The sequence below is a fragment of the Colossoma macropomum genome, unplaced genomic scaffold (genome assembly GCF_904425465.1).
Source record: "Colossoma macropomum unplaced genomic scaffold, Colossoma_macropomum, whole genome shotgun sequence".
Taxonomy (NCBI): Eukaryota; Metazoa; Chordata; class Actinopteri; order Characiformes; family Serrasalmidae; genus Colossoma; species Colossoma macropomum.
The window spans coordinates 37,260,113-37,280,908 of NW_023494802.1; the positions used below are offsets into that span (position 1 = coordinate 37,260,113).

Below are 20,796 nucleotides of genomic sequence, written 5' to 3' on the forward strand. Positions count from 1 at the left end.
TTCTAGCATAAAAGCTTCAATGAACAGGGATGGTCTGCTTAATTTCCATGCAAAGTGTCAGTGTTTCACTGTGTATTAGTACTGGAGCCTGAATAGTAGATGACTGGCGTGGTTGATGGTAGTGGCTTCACTTTGTCTGCAGCAGCACTCAGCCAAGCAGCCAACCTAGCAGTTTTCAAGCTGGGTAACTCACCTAATAAATACTATATAAACCCAAACATGTACACCAATGAGCCAAAACATTATGACCACTCACAGAGGTTTATTATCTTGTATGTATGGCACATGTAAAGGTCTGGGGTATATTAGATGGTAAGCAAACAGACGGTTTTAGTCGATGTGCTGGATGTGGGAGAAATAGGCAGTGGTCAGTGAGCTAAATTGTTATGGCCAGTGAACTGCGTTGGAATGGACGTGGACGGCCAGGTACGCTTGGCCATTTACCTGGGGAAGTGATGGCACCAGGATGCACTCTAGGAAGAAGTCAAGCCAGTGGAGGTAGTGTAGGGCTCTGGGTGAAGTTCTGGTCCAGCGTTCATGTGGACGCCACTTTGACATGTGCCACCTACGTTAACATTGTTGTGGAGGTAGGCAGGTACACACCTTTATGGCTTTCGATGGCAGAGGCCTCTTTCAGCAGGATAATACGCTCTGATACGCTTCAATGTTCAGGAGTGGTTTAAGGAGCATGAAGAGTTCAAGGCGTTGTACTGGCCTTTAATTTTCCTGTTATCTGTGGGATGTGCTGGAACAAGAGGTCCTATCTGCAGCAGCTCCACCTCGCAATTTACAGGACTTAAAGGATCTGCTGCTAACCTCTTGGTGCCAGATACCAAGGGCACCTTGTCAATGCCACGGCCGGCCAGAGCCGACCACTCCTGACGATGAGTTCCATTGAACTGAATCCACCTTCACTTTTTTACTGAACTGTCACTTCAAAATCACAGTTCCTGACCCATAAATTCTTCATCCCATCCGCTGCGTGAACAGCCAACCCTAAGTGTTACTGCTGTTGCGATATTGCAGGAGTGCACATCTGCATTTAGTTCTGGATGAGGAAATTAGTGCGTAAACAGGTCAATAGAGTTTTGGCCCCTCGGGTTGTGTGAATGGTTCAGCTGCTCTTTTTCTACTGTTAATGAGGCTTCTTCTCACACTTACCTCACTCACAGACCCCCTTAGTCTCTCACTCACACACACACACACACACACACACACACACACACACACACACACACACACAGTAGATGTTGTGTAAGAGATAAACTTGTGCAATATTGACTATATTCCAAAATGCACAGTATATCCATTTGTAACATTTATGGATATAAAAGGTTTGAATTAACATATTTTGTCAAAAACATCTCCACAAAAAAGAGGGACAGGAAAACTAATGATGCCTTCAGACGTCTGTGATGGTGATGACTTTTGAGAGCACCTTGGACAGCAAAGAAAACAAATGGATCCTCGACCAAATCAAGTTTCACGTCTCACTCGAGCCCAGACGACCGAACTGAAGCTCTTATTTGGATGTTTTATGCAAAGAACCAGTTCTGCTTGGAACAGAGGACGACCAGCAACGGGATGGATGGAGACAATCTGTGGAATCATGAATAAACTATTAAGAAGCAAACTTCTTATAAGAAGACAGGACAGTCTGGAGAAACACTATCCATACAGTCACTAAGAGTCAAGATCAACTTAATGATAGTAATAAAGAGGTATATATCGTTATATAGCATTGATAACACGATAGTGTGAATGTTTTGTGGTTTAGCAACTATATCTCGCTCTGAAAGTCTTACGCTCGTTTCACACCAGATGCGACGCGCTGCACAGACACGCCTCGCGGCTGCTCTTTGAGTTGTGTTTTCACGTAATCTAAACATCTGGATTGTCCGTTTATTACTCATATAAACTTTATGTAGATGATATAGAGATCAGTAAAATCTTGACTAGCTGCCATGACTGTTGCTGGCCTTCTCACCAGGTGATGTAGCTCTGTGTGAAGAGGAGGAGACACCTGTGTTCACAACGTTAACCTACTCAAGGGATTTCAGTCAACCTGTCAGAGTTAAAACTAGGTTTGTTGATTTGTTTATTAGCCTAGATTGTATCTTATAGCATAGACATTGCATTTGCTCATGTCAGGAATAGACCCAAAGCGTATTTTGCCCTTCACATGTACGTTACTGCCTCGCGACGCACACGGCCGGAGTGAAAGTCTACATTGATTAATATAGGAGCGGCGCGTCATGCGGCGCAGTTACCACATCTGGCATTAAATGGGCTTTATCTAAAGGCCTGCGAACCAAGTCAGGCCCATGGCACAATCCTATTGGGATGTATTATTAGTAGCCCGTTTCACCCTGAGATGCACTACAGTGCCCAGCATGCACTGCACCATTGTGTGCATTCCGCCCCCTTCCCCCAACAACAGTCCATGGGCAGCGGTTACACCAAAAGAAAAATGCCTGATGTCTAGTTCAAGGAAATAGGCAGTTTAAAAAAAACTTAAAACAGTTAATTTTTATTTAGAATTATTTGAATATGTTTTCATTGCCTATTTTGCTGTTTTTGAATAAGCAGTAGGCATTCAGGTCATGGCGAAATGTTATATGGCCCTTTCAGTGGTTGAGTTTGACACCCCTGATCTATAGTGATGCAACTGCTTGCTTCTAGCATTTGCTAGAAGCCAGAGCCAGTTTAAATTCTGAGAGCCGTGGTGATTTTAGCGCGCAGTTTACATGTGACTGTCTGTGCGCTTTAATGTGCAGAGTGCCTGAGACTGAGACTTGGAGCCCTTCTGCAGTCTCACACCTCAGGATGCAGCATCTGCCACCCCAGCCTCCATTAGCGACTGCTAACAAAATACTTTTCACAGGCGTCTGGAACACTTCAGGATTTCGTAATGTGGTAATGACTAGTCGACTAGTACAAATGAATAGTTGTGTGGCCTCTAGTGTTGCATGCAACCTTGTTATATGATGTGACAGCTGAAACACAGCTATGTGTAAGTTTCTTCGTGTAAAGCCAGCCTGAAAAACTGCTTTTCTTGCTTTGGCAGTATTGTACTCGACCCAGTCATGCCACCAAAGCTATCTTGAGACAGAAGGAGAAGCGAGAGTACAATAGAGAAGTGCGTGTGGAGCTGCTGCAGCGCGGTTGCTGAACTCTTTATGTCCGCGCTGACCCAGCACCTACTCTAACCACACAAAACTACATGGCGAGAGCAGAAAGGCTTGTTAAGAGACTTGTTTTATTTTTAGGCCATTGTTTCCCTGCTGCGTCATCGCCCAAGTTGTTTCATATGAACATTCATTCCTGCGTTCTGGGAAAGAGCGCAACATGCCTGAAACTCTTTCTCTGAAATCATCCTTCTAATGTGACTTCAGCTGTCTTAAGGTGCCTCTGCTGCTGACTCGGGTGTTTAAATGTGCACACACAGCTTGTATGATATACACAGAAAAGCAATGACAAGAATGGGTCACTCTGGGGCAGCTGCACAAGAGCCTAAGGTCATCATGCCCAGTGAGAGGCAGAGAACATTCTAGAACAATGAAAAAGTGGGTAGAACATTCAAGAATCAGTGTTATGAGGGGGGTAATACTCTAGAACAGCATGAATGGGGAAAACATTCTAGAACAGTGTGAATCAGGAAAAACATTCCAGAACAGCATGAATGAGAGAGAACATTCTAGAACAAATGTAAAAGTTCGTAGAACATTCTAGAACAAATGTAAAAGTTCGTAGAACATTCCAGAACAGTGTTAATGGGGGGATAGCACTCTAGAACAACATGAATGGGGAGAACATTCTAAAACAGTGTAAATGAGGAAGAAAATTCTAGAACAGTGTGAATGAGAATGTTCTAGCACAGTGTGAATGAGGAAGAACATTCTAGAACAAATGTGAAAGTGGGTAGGACATTCCAGAAGAGTGTTAATAACACTCTAGAACAGCATGAATGGGGGCTTACATTGTAGAACAGTGGGAATGAGGAAGAACATTTCTAGAACAGTGTGAACAGGAGAGAATATTCTAGAACAGTGAATGAGGGAGAAGATTCTAGAACAGTTTCATCAAGAGTGAACATTCTAGAACTGTCTTAATGGTGCAAACAGCAGTGTGAACGAGTGTCAATGTGGGAGAACTTTCTTGAACATTGTGAATAGGCAAGAATGTTCTAAAACATTTTGATAGATGTCATTCTAGAACAGTGTGAATGGGGAGAACATTTTAGATCCGTTTCAATAGGCGGGAAAAAATTCTAGAAAAGGAGTGTCAGACTGGGTTCCGTGCAGGTCACATCTCTGCAGAGATTTGCGTTTTCCTTCATCTACCGCTCTGAATTTAACTTGGTTCTCACTAATTAGCTGATGAGTTCACTAAACTCTGTTAAGCTGTGGAAGGAACCCAGTTTTAACTCCTGCTGTAGAACATTGTGAATGTGGGTGAACGTTCTAACACACTGTGAATGACTGTCTAACTAACATATCTGTGTTCCAGAGAGGAAGAGTGTGGTGAAGTCCAGTGACCCCAAAGGGAGCGCCACAACATGGGGAACCTCATACCTGCCTGTATCAAGCTCCAGAGATGATCCAGAACCTCCAGAGGGCCTGAAACACCCAGAGAAGAGGAGGAAATGCATGGCTGATGAATCTGAGTTGGAAGAAGGAGAGATTAGGAGTGAGGAGGAGGATGAAGATGAGCATGTTCGTAGCGCTGGTCATGCTAAAGAGCAAAAAAGCACAGATCGTAATCCTCCTCACAAAGATGAAAGTTCCGAAGATGATGATGATGATAAGGATGATGACGATGATGATGAGGATCAGGGTGGTACTATCAGCAGCCAACATGCAACCATGAAAACAGATGACCCTCCTTCTCGTGATCCTGGTGAAGAAGTTAAAGTTCAGGCTGATGCTGTTGCTACTGTTACCGTGGAAACACATCATTGTCTTCCTCATGAAGGTGAGGAGGTGGAGGACCGTCAGGTTAGCACTGCTAATGACCTAAACGGAACCACGAAAACAAATGACCCTCCAGCTCAACCTGATCATTGTGAAAAGAATGAAGATCAGATTAGTGATCAAATGGTAACCATGGAAACAGCTGACCCTGTACCTCACAGTCATGGTGAACTGGCAGGTGATGAAGGCCTGGTCCATTGTGATGTTGACATGGTTCTTGCTGTTAATGACCCAAAGGTAACCATGAAAACTGATCTTCCTCCTTCTTCTCATGATGAAGACGTGAAGGAGGATGATGATGGTGGCACAGCTCAAGACCAAAATGCAGCCATGGAAACAGATCACCCTCCTTCTCGTGATCGTGGTCAAAAGAACGATGATGGTCAGGTTGAAGGTACTCAGAACGGTGCTAATGACCAAAAGGTGACCATGGAGACGTCTGAATCTTCTCTTCGTGGTCCTTGTGAAGGCAGTGATGAAGATCGGGTTGATGGTGGTGTTGACCGAGCCGTATCTACTAATGATGAGGATGTAACCGTGGAGACAGATCGTAATCTGCACTTTGATAATGGCGGTGATGAGGATGGTGATGAAGGTGAAGTTGATGGTGCTGATAATACTGATGTTGCTATTGACCAAAAGGTAGCCATGGAAACAAATAGCCCTCTTCCTCATAGTCATGATAAACAGGGTGGCGATGAAGGTCACCATGGTGGTGTTGACTGTGCTTCTGCTCTCAATGACCAAAAGGTAACCATGGTAACAAACAGCCCTCTTCCTCATAGTCATGATAAACAGGGTGGTGATGAAGGTCAAGTTCATTGTGGTGTTGACAGTGTTCCTGCTCTCAATGACCAAAAGGTAACCGTGGAAACAGACTGCCTTCCTTCTTCTGCTCATGATCAAAACACTGATCGTGATTGTGGTGATGATGGTCATTAGAGTGGCACTACTGATGACCAAAGAGTGACCATAGAAACAGATGGTCTTTATGAACGTTGTGAAGAGGAGGATATCAAAGGTCAGGTTGATGGTGTTGATAGTGCTGCTGCTGTCAATGACCAAAATGTAACCATGGAAACCGATTGCCTTCATTTAGCTTCTAATGATAAGCATCATGATGACCATGATGGTGGTCAGGGTGATGTTGATGGACACGGCAATGGACAAATACAGGCTGCAAATGTGGACGCAATGGAAAGACCACTTACTGACTGATAGCTTCTCTTTAATTAGTACAGTATTACTTTTGTTTTTGTAACTTTCTTATGAAGGTGATGGAAAGTCACAGTCACATTCTGACAACTATATAAACCCCTTTATTTTCTCTTTTCTGTACTATATTTTATTTGGCAAGTCCAGTTTTGTACTGTGAATCATGTGAGTCTGCTACCTTTATTATTTTTGATTTCACCCTTGCGGCTTTATTTAAGAGGTTCATACACAGTGATAAGGTATACATATGGAATTAACGGGTAATCCCGAAATTTCAACATAATTAAATGGCTAACATGTAAACACAGTCATTCAGAGTGGTTTGGTGTGAAAAGTTCAGTTTTAGGGAAACTTGGAGTCGGAATTGTTCACAGTGGTGGTGATAGGAACCAGACGTCCTCCTCTAAAAGCTCCCTCACAGAAGGTTATTACATTCATGACCACTTCAGACACTGCCTGCTGTCTGAGGCATTGTTTTACGATGCTTTTGAGACCATTTATTAGCCTAAAATGTACATTTTCTAATTCTGTTCATGGTGATGTGCATGCAGGGCACTATGAGGAGAAATAGTCCCCAAAGAAAACATATTTTCTCCGATTTATGATTGAAATGATGTGAAATGGTGATTGAAATGGTTCCTATCACCACCACTGTAAAGAAATCAGACAGTACGGCTCTCCACATCTTCCTGTCAAACCACTCTGACTGTATACTGTATACATCTCTATTGGATTATGCAGATATTTTGTGAAATCTGTGAAATTCCCATTTAACAGTGTTTGTTTTCAGGAGCTTCGCTTCGGTTCATTCTTCTGCGTCTTCTACAGAGTAATGAGCAGGACAGGCTGATGTGGGCGGGACTGTTATTTCTGTGAAATCAGTTTTTAATAAAAAGGGGTGTGTCCCGGTCAAATTATTCATAAGTATGTGCGTGTATGTCTCTGATGACCTGAGCATGTGAGCTGTGTGTTGTGTAGTTCTTATTAAACTGACCGTCCACTGTGTGGACCGCTGTTTGTCCATATTTGTGAATAGTTTCAGGGTTGTAATCCAAAAAAGTACCATTACGTGTTGCTAATTACCGCAGTCTAACTGTAATGGGCTTAACTTTGCTAATTACTTCTTTCAATATGCATCTCATTACTTCTCTGTTCCTCTGTAAATGCTGCTTGTGCCAGCTACACAAGGAAAACCCAGCAGTTCTTTTCAGTAAGAATTAATCATTTATAGTAAACATCATTTAAAAGTCTGTGTTTCAGCCTTTTAAAACGACAGTAATGCCAGCAGATACAGTTCAGAACTGCTTCCTCCTAATAAAACTAGTTTTAAAATAGTGTGATTAGATCACGTGTGTCAGGCTCCAGTCCTCGCAGGCCAAAACACTGCAGACTTCAGCTCACTGCCTCTTTAAACACACCTGATTCAGCTCATAAGTGAGGCCTTCATGAACTGAATTCAGAGTGTTAGATGAGGGTGAACGCTGATCTCCACAGCGCTTTAGGCTGGAAGGTCCCCAGTTTGACATGCCTGGATTAGATGCGATGTCAAGTTGCTACGGCTCTTCCTGCACTCACGCTGCACGGCTCACGTTCACAATCAGAGTCACACAGTCAGCTGTCGCAGGTATCGCGCTCAGCTGGCTAGTTCATTACAGCTAAATGTAATAACATTGTTGTAACGCATCGCTTAGCCTTCACGTTATTTATCATGTGATGACCTGGTTTTCGGACTATTCTCGTTACTCTACTTTTCACATGTGGAAAAAAGTGATGGTTTGGGGAAATCAGTGTGATTAAATGTGTACTTGTGAAGGCGTTTTTAGACACTTCAAATGTTATGATCACATGAAAAGCGTAAACACATGATTGAGGTAATCACGTGGAAGGAAAACAGATTGCGTATGATGTTCCAGATGTACTTGTGACCACATGGTTTTTAGACCTGTAGACACTTAAAAACGTGTTTACATGGGAAAGTGCACAGAGTTACATTGTGAATGTGAGGTTTTTAGACACTTGACATAAAAATACTCGTGACTTGTTCGTGAGGGTCGTCCCGTGTGAGGCGCGCGTGTCTGTAAGGCACATGTTGTCGCCCCTGCAGACGTTCGTGCTGTTGTGTGTGTGTGTGTGTGTGTGTGTGTTGATTGTGTCTCCTGTAGGCTGGTCTTCAGCGCAGTCGTGTGTTGTAATCCTGCAGTTCTTCGTCATTGTCTCTTTGATATGCTGATCTTTTTCCAGCCTCCTGCTGTGAAAGGAGCTGATGACCTCATACTTCACCGTGGTCTTCCTGTCTGGCAACCTCTCTGTCTATCTGTCTGTCTGTTTATCTTTACGTCTGTTCATTTATCTGGTCAGCTCAACGGGCATTGAGTTCTAGAACGAGTAGGCCTGTTTCCTGCCCTTTGTTTCTAATATCTACTATTGATTCATTTCTGTGGTGGCATCATGTAGAGCAGGAGCTCCTCACCTGTTTAATAATGTGTATCGAACCGTAGCCAACGATGGTTCAGACAGACCAGGATACTCTCAAAAAAGATGGTTCTTCAAAGGTTCTTTGGTGAAGAACATGGTTCTATATAGAGCCATGAACACGCAAAGAAGTCTTTGCACTTTTAAAGGGTTCTTTTCATTGTGAAAGGGTTCTTGAGATTGATGGAGAATGTGCTGCAAATGGTTCTATATAGAATCTTTTTGAAAAGGGTTCTATAAAGTAGCAAAATATGTTTGTCTGTTGTGATGATGTCAGGCTTGTAACAATAGCAGAACCCTTTTTGCTGCTATATAGAACGCTTTTCAAAAAGGTTCTCTATAGCACCATACAGAACACAGTTTCCATCAATCTGAGGAACACTTTCACAATACTAAGAACCCTTTAGTCATTCATTGAGCGTTCATGGTTCTATATAGAACCATTTTCTTTCCTAAAGAACCCTTGAAGAACCATCTTTTTTAAGTGTGTAGGGCTGTTTACAGGTGATGATTAGCCTGTTTTGCCATTTGTTGCATGTTTTTCTCCTAATGGTGAAGTAGTTAGGCTGCTTCATAGCCTCATTCGCTAGTCTGTGTACCTCACACAGTGGTTTTGGTGTGTCAGCAGGCCCAGTGCTGGTAAATGCACAGATTATGGAGCTGTAATCTGATTTCAGATTGATGCTTTTTCTTGTTGGTATTTTTGTATTTGATGTTTTTTTCTGGGTTTTCAGACCCAATAAAAAGTTTGTTAATGTTGTACTGCAGCCAGTAGCAGCATACAAGTTTGCGCTAGTCCGGTCGGGTTATATCTGCTATTTCACCTTTAACCTTGAAGATTAACACTGCTCACCATGAAGATTAGCTGCTCACCATGGCAACACAGACAACAATCTTGCCTAACTAGTAGGTAACGAAAAGGTAAAGAGAAAGTTTTAAGACGAACATCAATAATTTAGAGACAAACTGATTTATTTGTGTTTATAATCACTCCAGCTGGTTTTCTGATATGTTTAATCTGCAACGAGAAACCTTAAAACACTAAAAAGTCACGAGGCTGAAGTCAGTTTCTCGGTTGCCAGCTCGAATTTTCCCATTCCATCTTAAATGGTGCAGCAGTTACATTCTGGCTCCTCGGGCACCATTTAAGGTGGAACGGGAAAATTCGAACAAGAAGCTGGTGAATGAGAAGCGACTCCAGCCTCGTAAAAAGATGAGAGAGATGTGAGAAAAGCAGCTATAGCTGAGCTAAAGTTTAAAGCAGAGCAGAGTAAGTCTGTGTTTTCATTTATATTATATTTTAGCCTATACTAGGACATCAACACATACTGAGACATATTTACAGCCAAGATGCTAAAATGGAAATGTGGCTCCCAAGGTGGTTTCTTAGCATTTGGGTTGCTGACCCCTGTACTAGGCCATACAGAAACATAATGTAGGCCTACACTTTTAAAATGACATTAAATTAGTTGTGGCATTTTAACGGCAAGAATTAAGCTGTAAATAAAAAATTATCCATAAATAGCGGAGCGGTCAGGCTACTGGACGGCAGGATGGCACGGAGGGTAGCAAGAAGGGCCAGCGTTCAATTCTCCAGCCGGGTTTGCGTGTTCTCCCTGTGTCTGTCTGTCTGCCCTGTGATGGACTGGCAACCTGTTCAGAGTGTTTCCTGCCTTCTGACCAGTGAGCTCTAAGATAGGCTTCTGCACCTTCCCCCCCCCCACCCCGACCCAGAAGGATAAGCGGCTTAGATAGTGTGTGTTTAAAGATGGTGTAAAGGTAAACCTAAAAAGGCCTAAAATATTGACCTCTTTTAAGCTCGTTACTCAGTTATTAATCTTAAGGCGTATTATTCAGTATCTCCTATGAAGCCCGTGTGCCAGTTCTGTAATTATACTGAGAAAATGAAATGTAGACCTACATATGGACCCCTGGGGTTTTAGAGATTATTAATAAGCTAGCTGGGAATCATTTAAACAGCAGCATAATGGCTCCAAAATTAGCACTCGCTTTACTAATAGATAGTAATATGCAATTTATGATGGAGGCATTAAAGCAGTAAAAGAGAGCACGCCATGTCCGGGTCTCATGTTGGGTCTGATTGAGTTTTAATGGTCACGCTATGATACTGCCAAAGGCCTATTAGCAGTGCCCTATGAAGCATTGCAATTTAGTAGCAGTGTGTTCTGTAATATTTTGGTTTTAGCAGCATTAAGCTTGTTGGTTTCCTGCCACCCATCATGCTAATCCATCTGTACACAGCTCCAGTGTTCTGTTTGTGCCAGATTTCTAGTTTTATTTAAGGAACCCCAGGTTTCTGGCTCTACAAGCCTGCTGTCTATAGGAACCCAGCAGTGCCTTGGGAGCCAGACGGATAGATTATCGTGCCTGGCCTGCTAGATGCTAGTATGCTGCTTGCCAGGGCCCTATGGCCACACTAAAGGCGCTGTGGCTGTTTACTGCCTACCCAGTGTTATAAATAGTGCTGCAGACAGGAAGCATTATAGTTAAACAGCTGGAAATTAATACAGCACAACGTCCTGACTTGCTGTTATTGGGGAGAATTCTTGCCTGGTGCATTTGTAATGGACTGCTTTCTATATTTGTCCAGTTTTATGCAACTAGACTTTGGCCTAACCCACTCTTATTAGGCTACATTCTGCCCTTGTTTACTCTACCATGGTCAACTCTTATTGGGATGGTCCACACTTTACCCTGTCCACACTTATTAGACTAAACACTAACCTGGTCTACTCTTACCCCAACCTATTCTTATTGGCTTTAACTCTACCATGGTCCATTCCTATTTGGCTGGCTTTACACTGGTCCACTCTGATTTGACTAGGGTTATCGGGCTGGACTATGCCATAACCCACACTTATTGGGCTGGACTCCACCAAGGTCCGCTCTTATTGGGCTGGACTCTACCCTGGTCCAGATATCAGGATGGACTATGCCATAACCCACACTTATTGGGCTGGACTCCACCAAGGTCCGCTCTTATTGGGCTGGACATTACCCTGGTCCAGTTATCGGGCTGGACTATGCTATAACTCACATGTACTGGGCTGGACTCTACCCTGCTCCACACTTAATAGGCTGAATTCTATTCCTAATTGGTGCATTCTATCCTAACACATCCTTATTGGCCAACAAAAGTCCATTTGCAATGGGCTTTATTTTACCCTGGTCCACCATTATTGGGCTGGATTCTACCATAACCCATTGTTGTTAGACTGGACTCTGCTCTGGTTCATCCTTATCGGGGACATTAGGGCAGCAGTGTTCAGAATGACAAATACCTTCAGAGGTCTGTATGAGTGGACCAGCCCCATAAGGGCACCATAGTAGAGTCCAGCCCAAGGAGAGCTGACCAATGTCTGTGAGACCAATGGTTTATTTATGTACACTGCCCAGTGATCTGGGTCACTTCTTACTTAGACTGCAGTGAAGGTTTGATTGATTTCTGCAGGCTGTCAGTTTGTCTTGTCTGAGCTGCATTGCTGTCAGATTTGAAGGAATACAGTGTCTTTAATGTGACATCTTGCCTTTCCCAAAATATCAGTGTGCACCAGTTCAGCAGATCACTCTGAGTTCAGGACTGTTTTGGTGGTCTGAGGGCTACATCCGTGTTTACATACTAGGCTGTACAACTAAAGGAAAGCTATGGCCCAGTTAGCATTGTTCCAATAAGATCCCACTAAAACTCATATGTTTTCATTCAGTGTTAGCCACGCTAACTTTTGCTCTAAGTGTGTGCTTCATGGGGAGCCCATGCTGTTTGTGCTAACCGCTTTGAGTAAATTCTGCTTGTTTTCAGTTCCACAGGACCAGGGGAGGTTTAAAATGGAGCTGTGCATCTGGCTGAAGTAAATAGCTGCTGATATTTGAGGCTATTTTTTGTGATCCATTAGCTGTACCACTGGCTTGCTGCTGCTTGTTTAGTTGCGTGGGCAACTCTGCTATAACAACAGCCTGAAGGGGACCAAATATGCAAATACTGCTTATTTAGTGTGTGGAATGCACGCACACACCTACACACACACACATTTTTATACAGTGTCAGGACATGCGGTCATATGTCCCAAAGGTGTTCTATTGGATTGAGATCCAGTGATTGAGAAGGCCACTGAAGAACTCATTGTCATGTTTATGAAACGAGTTTTGAGACGACTTTTGCTTCGTGGCAGGGTGCGTTATTATGCTGGAAGTGGTAATTAGCAGATGGTAAATTGTGGCTATGAAGGGAAGCACATGGTCAGCAACAATACTCAAATAGGCTGGGGCCCAGAGTGTGCTAAGGAACCATTTCCCACCCAACTACACCACCTCCACCAGCCTGGACTGTTGACAACAAGGCAGGTTGGGACCAGGGATTCATGCTGTTACTGCCAAATTCTGACCCTACCTTGAGATTCATCAGGCCAGGCTACGTTTTTCCAGTCTTCAGCTGTCCAGTTTTGGTGAGCCTGTGCCCAAAGTCCCTAAATACGTGTGCGTGTATGTGCTAAGCGTGCATGTACAGCCTTGCTGTTTGTGTGAGTCATTTTCATTCTCTTCTTGTTATAGTGTGTTTAAGGATGCGTGTTAATCCTACTGGGGGCCCACTTATGTCCCACTGTGGAACACATTTAAAAAGACAGACCACATCAAAAGCTAATATTTACTGAAAAGAGCTGACTTGAATGATTGGTATTTTCATGCATGTTGCCCACAGAGCACCAAAGCACTGAATGTAATCTGCTGCTCCGGCACACGCAGTTACATTTGAGAAAAGGCGAAGTGTCAAGATTCAGGACATTTTAATACAGGAGATCACACAGCAGTGCAACTCAGGACAGGACAGGACAGTAAAGACAGTATAGAGGAGTCGAGCAGACCTGGCTTTGCAGGATTGAATGAAACACTCCCCTGATTGGTCCCAACACTGGACTGTGCCATGTCCATTTGTGTTACATTTGTACACAGTGGGGTGCAAAAGTCTGAGAGCACATTGACAATCGATTGTTTGAAAAACGAAAACTTAGAACAAGTAGAATGAAGAAGACGTTCGAGATCCTGCAGTGTTTCCAGGACACTATTCACATTTGAAGCAAATCAGTGACAAAAACTTTTTTTTCTTATTCTCTTCCAGTGAAACTCGTGTTCAGACGGATCTCAGGTAGATTGTATCTGCTGATCAGAGGCTTTTGCACAAACTTGTGGAGTCTGTGGCAGCTCAAGTGCACGCTGGCATTAAAGCAAAAGAGGGAAATACCAAATACTGATTTTTTTTTTTCTTCAGTTTCTGACATAATTTGAAAATACTTGTTGCCCTTTACATTCTTTGTAAATTTCATGATGAATGGACCAAAAGAATCGGCCAAAAATGACTTTGAAAATTGTCTGGTTCCATTGACTTACATTGAAAGCAAAGTATGTTTTTCCTTCTCCTGTAAAATTACCTTTTTGGAGATATGAGCTTTTGTTTCCGACAGCAGTGATATGTAAATACCTATATGTAATAACTGTTTATTCCATTTATGTTATACAGGCTTGTATGAAGTTTTCCTTGGTGAAAAAGTTGACCCCTACAGTAAACAAGCTTAAATATGGTACATGCCATTTTTTTGTTTTCAGTATATGAAGTTCAGCTATAAACAGTAATTGTACATTAAAATGTGTGTAGAGGATTTGTTAACATGTCAGTTGACTGTATATAAGTTTGTACCTGTAATAATTATACGTTCCATTTGTTTTATACATATCGTCATAGAAACAAAACTTTGTATCTTCAAAAAAATGTTTTTAACTTTAAAGGGAAATTAATGCAACACTATTTATTTCCAGTTAATTTTGGACCATTTCTGCTGCTCTGTTCATGATGTCATTTCAACACACTGTAAAGCTCAGGTGTCAAACACAGGTCAGGCCCGTAACACAGTCCTATTCAGCCCGCAAAATGATTTTAGTTTTCTATTTTTAGTAGCCCTTTTCACCCCGAGATGCACTACAGTCCCCAGCATGCACTGCAACACAGTGTGCGTTGTGACCCCCTTCCCCAAACAACAATCTGGGCCAGCATTTACACAGAAAGATAAGAACTAAAAAAAAAACTACCTTAAACAATTTATTTTTATTTACAATTATTTTTGAATAAGTATTCAGTGCCTATATTGCTGTTGCATATTTTGAATAAACAGTGTCATGGCGAAAAGAGTAACAATGAAATAAAAACACAGCTGGCCCACAGATTTGCTGAGCTTTTTTAATATGGCCCTTTTAGTGGTTGAGTTTGACACCCCTGCTGTAAAGAGTAAATGCTGTTTTCAAATGATGCCAAAAAAGCAACCAAACAAACATTGACAATCAACTTTGACAATATGCAAGTTCCTATATGGAATATCTGTGTCCTGTATTATGTATATGCGTTATACGTAATATGTGTTCTATGTTTGTAAGTATCTATATCACTGTTGTCGGAACAAAACCTCTCCAAGATGGTAACTTTACAGGAGAAGGAAAAACCTACTTTACTTTTAATGTAAGTCAATGGAACCTGACTTTTTTCAAAGTGCATTTTGGCCATTTCTGTTAGTCCATTCTTCATGAAATTCGCACACAATGTAAAGGGCAACGGGTATATTCAAATGATGTGAAAAACTGAAAAATGGAGATACAAGGTTTTGTTTGAACAGCAGCGGTATGTAATAACAATGTGTCCCATTTATTCCAGTAACATTAATGGTAAGAAGCCTGCACGGTAAGAAATTCCCTGGCATATTAAATCTGACACCACGTTTTCCAGTGAAACTGCTAAGGCAAGAATCGTGCCTGGGTGTGTCCGTGTGTGTGCCAGGGCCGTTGTAGAATATAATTCAAGCCACCTTGAGTTCTGAAAGGAAGTTCCAGGAGAAACTGTAGAAATTCACTGAGGAATTCATCGGTGGCGTCTACAGTGAATAAAGCCGTGACTGGCAGCAGTAAATCAAACAGTAAACAGGTCAACGCTCGACTAGAACAAAATGACTGAGTTTGAAATATGCTCTTCCCTCGGCTGGTTCCAGTTCAGCGCTGCAGTGCGTCTGATAACGTTATCTGGACGTTGAAGCTCCAGCTGATCTGCTCCTGAAACAGACCGTCCAGTTTCATAGACAGCAGTGTCAGAAACCGCATGAGCAAGTTTATTAGAGATTACTGAACAACTCACACACTTTAAGACAACATGTTTCGGCTCATTGTCATATGATAGTCCATTCTATCAGCTCCACTGACCATACAGGTGCACTTTGTAGTTCAACAATTACAGACTGTAGTCCATCTGTTTCTCTTTTATTACCCTGTTCTTCAGTGGTCAGGACCCCCACAGAGCAGGTACTATTTGGGTGGTGGATCATTCTCAGCACTGCAGTAACACTGACGTGGTGGTGTGTTAGTGTGTGTTGTGCTGGTCTGAGTGGACACCTCAGTGTCACTGCTGGACTGAGAATAATCCACCAACCAAAAATATACAGCCAACAGCGTCCTGTGACCACTAATGAAGGACTAGAGGATGACCAACACAAACTGTCCAGCAGATGAGCTATCATCTCTGACTTTACATCTACAAAGTGGACCAACAAGATAGGAGCATCTAGAAGAGTGGACAGTGAGTGGACACAGTGTTTAAAAACTCCAGCAGCACTGCTGGTTAATCAGATCTGGACACTCTAACTCGTCCCAGAAGTATTGGATGGAGCTCCATCACTCCATAGAAAACAACTCCACTTCTTCACAGTCCAATGCAGGGGGGCTTTACACTGATTGCTTACATACTACTGGCTGACCCACTTTCTCAAGTTGTGGCATTCTTCATCTGTGTGTTCTGTTTCAAATCTTGAGGCAGAGTGGAGTTGGCGTACCTCAGGGGTATCCTATTAGTCCAATAAAGTTTCATTGCTTTCATGCTCAAACCTATTAAATGTGCTAGCTAATTGAGTTGAATCAAGTTCATTTGAGCAGGGAAATATCCAAACTGTCCAAGACCCTGGCCCTCCAGGTCCACAGCGGGACACACAAACTCTCCCACACACTGTCACTGAGCACTTGGCTCTGGCTTTATGTTACGTACATTGCAGTAACTTGCTGTGTGGAAAGATACCTTCCTTCTTGCGTGTTCTTCACAAGTCTGCATCATTTGGCAGCAGAAAAGTCATCTCTGTCCATCTCAGCATGGGCCTTGTCCATGCACATCCGCACGCACACAGTTAGCAGCCTGTTGGGAGTAAATGAATAGTCGCTGTGAGCATTAGCAGCCTGTCAGAATAAAGGAGTGCCAGCAAGCATGGTTGGGTAAAATTGACATTTATTGCACAGTGATTTTCCTTAAAGGTGACTAATCAAATGTACTCAATTTCCTTCTTACACCAAATGTAGTCGTTTAGCTGAGATATGTTTGATGTCAAAAGTCTGCTTCTTTAGTGCTATGAAGCTAATTTAGCTAAAAAGTAATAGAAGCTAAAAGATAACAATTAGCATCATTCAAACCACCACTAATCTTGTCAAGTTTTTAAGTAATCTCAAAAAGCACTCACTAGTGGTGCAACCGTCTAAGAGTTGGTGTCTGGACATCACAAGTTCAGTCCCCAGCCACTGAGAGCCGAGAGTCCAAGGGTAAATATCTGTCTTCACACTCTTTGGGTGGGCAGGATGGCCCTACCTATCCCCCCGTGATGCTAACTAACTCATAGTTGGCAGTTAGTATTCTCCTCCAAGCGTGTTGAGCTGTTCAATGATATTGCATTAGTGGCAGTTTGAAAAGTGGCACTTAACGTGTTTTGGAAGAAGCACATTCTAGTTTTCACCCTTCCTGCTGGGTAGCATTGTGAAATAGGGGTGACCTAGCCAACAGAATAGAATTGCATGGTTTCTGAGATTGTATAAACACAAGGAACATACGTCAGATAGCTAACGACAGCAGCATCCATGTAGAGGCCTGAACTTTCCGTACTTTTGTCCACAGATAACGATAGTCAGAAACCATATAACCAAGTGTATTTGAGATTCCTTAACATCTCTACACATTGTGAGGCAAGTGAGCAATGATTTAGCCATGCAGTTTAACCTCTTTCTGCAGATCCCATAGCGGCCTAGTGGTCTATGTTGAGACGCTAGCGAGCAATGAGGGGTGAGAAACTCCTGCTGTGAAAACATTTCACACTTCTTCACAAAGACGGCCATGCCGAGATAAAATAGACAACACAACTGCAGTAGATGTCTGCATGGGACTGTTTTTTTCAGTCCCGTACCCGCCCGCTCCCGCAGAAAATTGGAATCATTTGGCCCACTCCCGCCCGCAACTGAAACGTTTTGTGCCACTCCTGCAGCTGTGGCCGTTGGACTAAAGGCTCCACCATCTCTGTAAGCTATGACAATTTGCGTGTTGTTCTCATGACTGGTTCCTTCGCAGCTCTTTAGAATGACTCAATTTTATTTTAACTGTTTTACTGTTATCATTTTATATTGTTTATATATGTGATTTAGTGATCATTCCACTTTATTTTGGCTATTCATTAATTTGCGGGATTTCTCTTCATATGTGCTTCGTCCTGCTCCCAACAGGCAGTGGGCTGGTTTCCCGCCCGCTCCCACACACAACACTGAAAACTAGTCTCTTGCCACAAAATTTTGTTGTGGATCCAGCGGGAATCCTGTATCCTGTACAAACCTGTAAAAACATGAACACAGTGACTTGCTTGCTCACCTCCAAATACGAAAATCCAGTTTTCTTCAAGTTCCTTCAGCATTACTGAAAAAGTTTATAGTTCCACTGAGGAGCTTCAACAGCAGGCAGAAATTGCATTTTATGGCTACTGTAAAAAGAGAATAAGATGCAAATTGGCATGCATAAGCTTCCATTACCAGAGTCAGTTTAAGAGGAGGCTGGTCACTTCCTATTTCTCCCATTATATCAAAAACATGACTGCAAACTGCTAGAAGGCAAGTCTTTAATGAAGCTAAATGGCTAAATATGGCTATAAAAATGAAACATTTCTAGCCATTTATGTGACTGTAAATAGAGCTTCGATTCATTTTGGAAAGTAGGTTGTATTGCATTACAAAATCAAAGGGAACTTATGAGTATCTTTTCCATTTTTCTACAGAGCAGTAGGACGCTAGCACTACTGCCACTGAGTGGCTGGTGAGCTGATCAGCTCATTGGCTGAGTAAAGCATTTCATTATAACTGGCATCATGAATGTAAAGAAGACACTGTTATAATGTGTAGTTTTCTGTATATGTAATGATTAAGCATTTATAAACAATGATTTTGCATGAAAGCTGCATAGGAACCCATTCATTTTGCAATCTCAGGAGCGCCCTCTACTGCCTGACCAACATGGAAGACATTACTGAGTGGCAATCCTCCTTACTAGGATCTCTCTGTCATTACTTGTTAGCTACATTAGCCTCGTAGTTCTAGTGCCAAACTAAAGACTACCAATGAGTTTGTAGCTGAACTACTCCTTTAACGCTGGCTTGGGCCTTCAGCTTATATAAGGCTGCAGGGAGCTGAGGCCAGAGTGCTGCCGCATGCCGTCATTGCTTACATCTCCAGGCCACTGTGAGTGTATACTGGCTCAGCTAATTAACTCCTGTTGCACTGTAGATGTAATAGACCCCCACACCCTCACTCTGGCAGCCCCCTCTCTTCTTCAGTCCTACACGCCCAGTTACATCACACCCACTCACACACTGCGTCTCTGTGTCGATAAATCAGCCCCTCTGGATCCAGCCACTGAAAAACCATCTCTCATGATGCAACCTGTGTGCCGCGAGCATCGGGGTGCCGTGATTGGCTGATGGCTCCTCAGTAGCTGGAGGGGCAGAAATAACTCCTCTGTCTGAGAGCCGTTCACTCCCTCTGGCACCATTCAGCCATAATTCATTCGGTTCTATTGTGCCAACACATCATAAACTGCACCGACACGTCGACGAACCTCTGAGAGCCTCTGAGAGCCTCCAGCTCCTGATCAACACACAATTATATAAACGGGTCACCTTTACCTTCTTTACCTCTCTCTCTGTCTCTCTCTCTGTCTCTCTCTCTCTCTGTCTCTCTCTCTCTCTCTCTCTCTCTCTCTGCCTGTCTCTCTCTGTGTCTCTCTCTCTCTCTCTCTCTCTCTCTCTCTCTGTTGTTCTCTGATAACTGTAGAGCTGTTGAAGGCTGACAGATGGAAGGCTGTAAGTGGCTGATAAAGTTATTTATTCTGTTCATTCGTGTTTAAAACAGAGCCATGTTTTATTTCTGCAGCACAAAAATGGCTCAATCATTTACTCTTTAACCCCTTAAATGGACAGAGCCCCCCGGCCTGCCAGACGTTTAATCACACACTTCTAAACCCTGAGAAGAGCTCAGCCAGTCTGGATGATACTGAGTAATAAGCCTTAATAACTTATTACACATGTAATAGTGTGTAATAAGCCTGGGATTTTAAGGGGTTGAGCTCTTGTTACTCTTTAAGAAATGAATAATACCTTAAACACTGCAGTGTGTTGAAGTAACTAAGCCAAGATTAGCATCTATTAGAACATTATTTCCCAGTCTGTACGGTGGGGAACCCAGGCCAGTCCAGATTTGCGCTGCATTTCAGCTCCTGAATCAGATATTGGGGTTCAGTCTGGTTCAGGTGTGCTGGGAGCTAAGACAGAGGAACCGTGTCCAGTTCTTTGAGGCCTGTTTGTTTTATGCAGCGTCTCCCGGCACCAGTGCTGTAGCTCACCCACACTGCCCCCTCAGTAGCTAACGGTCAGGTCTTTCTAGAGTTGGAACTGGGTGTTTTAGAGCAGGAGAACCACAGACTTGTGCAGTTAGAGAACACCTGAGTGCAGTTCTACCTGCACCCATCAGGTGGCACTGTTAGATGATGGAGTGGTAAAACTTGGGGCACTTAAAAATAACAGTGGCTGCTAGAAACAGGGGACGAAGAACAGCCCTCCTAATTTAATCTTAATGTTTACCAGTGTTTGTGTTCACTGCTAGGTGTTCCGGTTTCTCACTTTACAGCTGTTACTACCTGAATTAGCTTAATATGTATTCTAGCACGGTTTGTTTTCACAGGATACTGTGCAACGACACTGAATCACCCAGCAACAAGTCACTCGTGTCACTCGTGGTG

At 42.9% G+C, this 20,796-nt stretch overlaps 1 protein-coding gene across 1 annotated transcript in view; it reads left to right on the forward strand.

Annotated features, from left to right (window-relative positions):
- The window catches only part of znhit6 (zinc finger HIT-type containing 6), a 49,538-nt gene extending 42,433 nt beyond the window's left edge, over nucleotides 1–7,105 (forward strand). The window contains exon 10 of the mRNA XM_036592379.1: nucleotides 4,510–7,105. Within this exon, the coding sequence (XP_036448272.1) occupies nucleotides 4,510–5,915 (1,406 nt within the window). The 3' untranslated portion in view covers nucleotides 5,916–7,105. The remainder of the gene's footprint in view (nucleotides 1–4,509) is intronic.
- The last annotated feature ends 13,691 nt before the right edge of the window (nucleotides 7,106–20,796 follow it).